The 6,564-nt window shown below is 43.0% G+C and overlaps 1 protein-coding gene across 1 annotated transcript; it reads left to right on the top strand.

Moving 5' to 3' along the window:
* Nucleotides 1–3,753: 3,753 nt before the first annotated feature.
* On the top strand, nucleotides 3,754–5,240 carry SST (somatostatin). Its single transcript, XM_028505101.2, has 2 exons — nucleotides 3,754–4,022; nucleotides 4,890–5,240. Exons 1-2 carry the CDS (start codon nucleotides 3,885–3,887, stop codon nucleotides 5,100–5,102), a joined length of 351 nt encoding a protein of 116 aa, XP_028360902.1. The 5' UTR covers nucleotides 3,754–3,884; the 3' UTR covers nucleotides 5,103–5,240.
* The last annotated feature ends 1,324 nt before the right edge of the window (nucleotides 5,241–6,564 follow it).

Below are 6,564 nucleotides of genomic sequence, written 5' to 3'. Positions count from 1 at the left end.
AGGTCCAAAGAGGTAAGGGCAGGTGAGCAACATAAGCAAGAACTGAAAAGCAAGTTTTCTTCCAAACAGGCCTGTGCAATCACCACTGAACTGCCTCCTCCCTGTGTTTATATTGGAAAAACACAGGTTTGTGTTTTTCCAGTATAAAGTCCTGATTTTGCAAAACAAACAGCATTTTAACATTGCAATACATTCTATTTTGTCCTTTTATTTTTTCTAGTTTTAACTCTTTGATTATCAGGGAAGAAACTGTGAAGGTTATGCATCAAGCCTTCACTTTTGCAGACGGGAAACCAAGGCCCAGAGAGGGAGTCCCACAGCTGGATGGTGGTAGAATCAGGACTAGAACCCAGGGCTTCCATCTCCCAGTACCAACACTTTCTACTTCCCTGCATTGGTTAATATTGTACATCTGTGTTCACTCGCAAGTTTTACTGTTTCCCATTAAATGAGTTTCTACTCCTCATATTGGCGGGTAGTCACCCCAAAAGTACATTTCACAGGGAGGTGGCAAACCCTGTCCTGGCCAGAGGAGCTGCCCAGGAAAGAGGCCTGGACGCCTTCCAGAGACACTTGCAACCTGGATGCAGGCTGCTCAGCCAGGTGTCTCAGACATTTCTGAGTCAGGGGCCCATGAGACAGTCTAAAGCAGAGTGACATACTCCCTCTGATTGTGCCACTTCCTGCTTCTGTGCCATGTGCAAGGCATTTATGCTCCCAGGACTCCAACTTCCGCCTGTGAGATGGGATTAGTCTGGCCTGATGTGGGTATGACAAAGTACCTAGTGAACCATGGGGCTGTGTAAGAATGGGAGAAGGTGACTCCTGATGACTCCTGGTGACTAAGGTCTGGGAAGTAGGGTTCCCAGTACAGCCCCAAACTAACACCCCCTTCCAGTCACTGGGACTTGGGAGGAGGGTTTGGGGGGTTGTCAGGAGGGGGATCAGGCTGAGGGAGTTGGAAGGACCTTTGTGTTAAATCAAATTTTATGCAAAACTTGGCCATGGGGGGGGTCTAAGGAAGAATTCATGTCACATTTTGTCCTGGCACTATTTCTCTCTTAAGTGGTTCTTAGACTTCTAACAATGCCAGGATTACAAAACAAAACAAAAACAAGACACAGAAGTCTTGTCATCCACAGCCTCAGCACTTCATCAGGGGCATAAGGGAAACCACTCAGACCTTGCTGTTCCCACATAAGTGCTTAAATAGCTGGAGACCAGGAGTGGTTTTTTTTTGTGGGGAGCAGCTAAGGAGAGATGGGAGAGGAAGAGAGCAGAGGCAGGGATTGAGGTAGGTATTGATTAAGCAGGGTGGGAAGGAAAGGAATGATGCAGAGAAGGTAGGAAAAGAGCCAAATTAAACCAGACTGAAGTCAGAAATTGGTGGTGGAGAGCGAAGAAAAACAAAGAGGAATGAGGACAGGAAATGAGGGGAGAAGACAAAAATGGGTTGCATAAGGAAAATTCTGAGAGAGGAATTCAGAGAAAGGTTAGGGGAAAGAAGCAAGAGGATAGAGGAGAAAGTGCAGTAGAGAAGCAGGAGAAGGATCTGGAAGGAGAGCAGCAGTCCAGGGAGGGAGATTGAAGAGATCCCATAACACAGAGTGAGATAGTAAGGCTGCTCTTTGCTCCTTGGCTGGGTGCTATTTTAGCAAAGCTCTTCTTTATTCAGTGGGGCTGTCTAGGGCCAAGTTCTAAGTGCAGGAGATGTAAGATTATTTAGGAGTGCCTTGGGGCAGTTGGGTTGATGTAAGTAGATTCTGAGTCCCCCCAGTCAGGAGCCAAGGAGGTTCCAGAAGAGAGAGAAAATAACATGTATTCCCCAGGTTGGATTTCTCAGCCTAGAGTCCTTGTTCCCCCAGACTATGCCAACACATGTGAGTGACGTTCAGTGCCCCACTGGGGCTTAGCCTTTCTGGCCTGGATTTGTCAATCCCAGGAAGCTCTAGCACAGCATCCTGTGCGTTCTCTCATTGCCTTGGCTTACAGACACAGAAGGAAGTGGTGGCAGTTATCCAAGACACTGAGGAGACCCCCAAACCCTCCTGTCTATCAGCATCACGATGTGCGTCTAAATATCGAGAATACATATATGATCCATGGCTGGTGATTGTGTTAGCCAAGTTCTTTGCTTCATTTTGTTTCTGGAAACACACATGCTTTTAGCTTTTCATAAGCTTGAAGATCATAAAATATCAGCTCTTGAAGAGCTCGCAGGGATTACCTGGTTCATGCCAGGGCTTTAGCTGGCTTTTCCTTGATAAGAAATTATTTTGAAAAAACAAAAACTAAAACTGTCAGAAAGCTGATCTGGACAGCAAACAGCTAACCACAACTAGAATTCTAAAGCAGCATTTGTTTCTTTCTTCCTTTTCTTTTCTTTTCTTTTTTTTTTTACAGTTGATTCAATTCTTTTTTAATTTTATTTTTTAATTACAGTTGCTATTCCATATTATTTTAGTTCCAGATGTACAGCATCATGGTAAAAAAAGGGTGAAAGAATTAAGAAATACAAATTAGTAGTCACAAAATAGTCCTTGGGATATAAAGTAGAACACAGGGAATCTAGTCAATAATATTGTGATGACTATGTATGGTGCCCAGTGGGTACTAGACTTATTGGGGGAATCACTTCATAAGCCATATAAAACAGCACTTCTTGACCTTCCTTTCTATGTGTGTGGGAAGCAGGGGAGTGCCAGGTAGAACTAAGGGTCTGTCGATCCTTGTCCCGCACATAGACATGTAATGATGGTCCCAGGTGTGCAGGGAGTTCCTGGACTTTTGCATTCCAGACTGGGGTTGGTTTCTGACCTACAATTACTTCTACTGGCCAGGAATCTGTTGGACAACTCAGAGCTGAGTGGAAAGAACCCTGGCCTTGGAATGTGGAGGTCTGGACCTTGTTCCAACTGTGCAGCATAGGATCCAGAGCACTTCACTATCCACTTCTAGGCTCGGTGGTTCACACACTGAGGTTAGTAAATGGTTTCTGAGACTGTTCTTCATCTCCAAGTTTCTAGCCACCAACATGAAGACAATGTCATTTTTTTTTTTTTGGTTTGGTAATTTTTCTTTTGGTCATGGTAGGAAGACAGGTTAACTGGAAGCTTCTCAGTTGCTGAGAAAGAGGGAGAGAGGGTGCGTCTCAGGCAACTTCTCCATCATAGGGAAAGTATAATTCTTTTGCAGTGCATTGCATCATCGCCTACAAGACGTTTTATGGAGATAACGAAGAAAAAGATGACGCCACTTTTCTAACATCCAAATTCCATTCTTAAATTCATTCTTAGAGGAATGGCTCTGAATTTCCGCTTGTCACCCACATATACTGCTGCCTTTGTTCAGCCTTTCTAACATGCTGGAATATGGTGATAGAGAGTCGTCCGATACATTTCTGTGTGTGCAGCTGTGTGTGGCAGCGTATTTGTCTCTTTGGGCCCAGTGTCTGAGCTTCTGTGTTTAACTGGGTGCGCATGTACGTGCGTGAGTGAAATTATGGAATGTGTATTGCGTCGCACTCAGGGAATATCAAAGACTATGTAGAGAGTGTGGCATGGATGGAATCCTGTGGGCCTGGATCACATGCTGTGGGTGTGCGGGATTTTTTTTTTTTTTAAGTAAACCACTTTGGATTGTGTAGCCTCCTCTCACTTCTGTGATTGATTTCACGAGGCTAATTGTGCGTAAAAGCGCTAGAGGGATCTGGGGGCGCCTCCTAGTCTGACGTCAGAGAGAGAGTTTAAAAAGCGAGGAGACGGTGGAGAGCACACAAGCCGCTTTAGGAGTTGGCAAGGTTCATAGCCGTAGCTGCAGCCTGCAGGTCCGCTCCTAGAGTTTGACCAACCGCGCTTTAGCTCGGCTTTCCGGCGCCCGAGGAGATGCTGTCCTGCCGCCTCCAATGCGCGCTGGCCGCGCTCTCCATCATCCTGGCTTTGGGCGGTGTTACCGCCGCGCCTTCGGATCCCCGACTGCGCCAGTTTCTGCAGAAGTCCCTGGCTGCTGCCGCGGGAAAACAGGTAAGGAGACTGCCTCGACGTTTTCTTTCTTCTCTCCAGAATCCCTCTTCTCTTAGCCTTGCCTCTGCCCCCTTGGGTGGACTTAACAGGTGCTCCTGAAGAGTTTTGGTGCTTTTCTGGGTCTCTCAGCTTTCAAAGCTGTTAGGAAAACTTTCCAAGTCCAGAATTCCCTCTTACCACTTTTTTACCCCACCCCCCATCACCCCCTAATCAGCGCAGCCCATCACAGGTGAGTTCTGTGGCATTCAAGAAAATTCCGAGTCCTGGGTAATGGAGCAGGAAGGTATTATGGCATCTATCCTCGGTGCTGACCATGGGAAGTGCTGACCCAGGTGCTGAAACAGCTCACCTCCGATTCTGCTACCGTCCTTAGCAATAGCTCCTTCCCATGCAGTCGATGGAGGGATAACAGGTACTGTACAAATGAAACAAAATGTGTTTAAGACTGTGAAAGGCCTCGTTCCCCACAGTTAGCTTAGTAAAGACGGTAAGAAGAATTCCAGTTTGTAGCTCATGTTGTGGAAATTCAGTTAAACAAACTGTTGGCACGTGTATTTTTTATCTTTGCAGAACTGCTTTAAGGATCTGTTATTTCTCTCTATGCGTGTGTTTTAAGCCTGCAGAGACAGAAAGCTTGCAGAAATGTTTGATTTCTGCAAGCCTCTTTGTGTAACTTGGTGCTATCCATATGGATAGCAACTATCCGTATTTTTATATCCTTAATGATTTTAAGTGACAGAGGTGCACAGCTGTGAAAATTGAGTTTTGGGTGTGGCTGACTCTGCTTTCCAAACCGTGCTTTTCCATTTCTTCTCCTCCATCATCGGTCTCCTCATTCTCTCTCTGTCTTCCTTCTACCTCGCACAGGAATTGGCCAAGTACTTCTTGGCAGAACTGCTGTCTGAACCCAACCAGACAGAGAATGATGCCCTGGAACCTGAAGATTTGTCCCAGGCTGCTGAGCAGGATGAAATGAGGCTGGAGCTGCAGAGATCCACCAATTCGAACCCAGCCATGGCACCCCGAGAACGCAAAGCTGGCTGCAAGAATTTCTTCTGGAAGACTTTCACATCCTGTTAGCTCAATTAACCATTGCTGTCCGTATAAGACCTCTGATTCCTTCCCCCAAAGCCCCATCTCTCTCCCTTAATTCCCCAATACTCATAAAGACCCTTACATTAGAAATTGGAGACTGTACATACAAAATAAAATTATGATGAAATTATGAAAAGCAAAAATTTGATTTTTTTATTGAGTAAATCTTTTTCTTCAATAATACACAATTAACTTCCATTATTATTTCACTTGAGTCATTTGAGATATGCACCTCAAACCTCACAGGCACACTATTTAGAATTCCTTGTGGTAATAAAGGTTATGTTTTAAATGGTAACCCTTTTAGTTGGAATGATTTCAAACTTAAATAAGTTCAAATAACTCTATGGATGATCATTTTAATCCAGTGATAATTGTGGGAAGGGGTTATCACAAACACCAATTACATATTAAAGAAAATTAAAATTATATGTGGAAGTGGATATTAGTATTTATGGGTAGGCAAGCTGACATGTCCAAGCATTTACCAGTCTGATATGTAAAATACATCATATATGAAAAAACAGGGGAAAGCATTTAGAAATTAGAGAAAAGAAGCTGCCTTAAATAGATAAAATAAAGGTCTGAGGCTTTAAATTTGTTTGCAGTCTGTGAACATTTATATAGAGAAATATCACTGCTTTTATGTCTTCTTTGACAATCCTCTCTGTAACTGAACAAGGTTAGATGATTGCCTCTGTTTAAGAGTAAGATCCCAAAACTTTCTTCGGGGGGAAATACCAGTTTCATTGTGAATTGAAGCATCAGAATACTATGGATTGCAATAAAAAAATGTGTGTTGGGCTGCCCTGTGAATGCTACACTGCTGAAGTTATCGGAATCGGTATCATAATCCCAGAATAACTGAAGAAGAGATCCTAACTGGTCTTTTGATTTTATCAAAATGAATCAAACAAAAACGCAGGCAATAATAAAATATTCAGTACATGCTAGCTATTATTATTAGCATGGTAATACACTTAATGGTACTGCTAAAAATAGAGATAAAAAGATAGTTAATTTATCTTACAGAGATCTTAAACAGATATCCCTTCAGGGATGTGTATTTTAACTATTGCCTCTATTTCTGAATAGCTGCTAGAAGAATAAAGCAAGTGTAAATACATAAACTCAATATAAGTCTCCATAGTATGGAAGCATATCAATATCTAAGAGGAACTTCATATTTTATAGAAAATATTTGTTACAGAATATACATTTTTAACATGAATATGGTTTAGTTGATGTTAATTCCTGAACAGCTGATCAAACAAGAAAATCCAAGCCACTTTACTAATCTCTATGAAAACAGAACATCCTTTCTTTATCTGGTGCATCTTTTATTTACAATACATTCAGAAGGGAATTAATGGGTGTCCACTTAGGGGATCTGCTTGTGTTAAATGCCTTGTGCACATATGGTTACCAACCAACTCCGTGTAGTAAC

Source organism: Phyllostomus discolor, chromosome 2 (genome assembly GCF_004126475.2).
Source record: "Phyllostomus discolor isolate MPI-MPIP mPhyDis1 chromosome 2, mPhyDis1.pri.v3, whole genome shotgun sequence".
Taxonomy (NCBI): domain Eukaryota; kingdom Metazoa; phylum Chordata; class Mammalia; order Chiroptera; family Phyllostomidae; genus Phyllostomus; species Phyllostomus discolor.
This window is presented reverse-complemented; position numbering and strand designations above follow the sequence as displayed.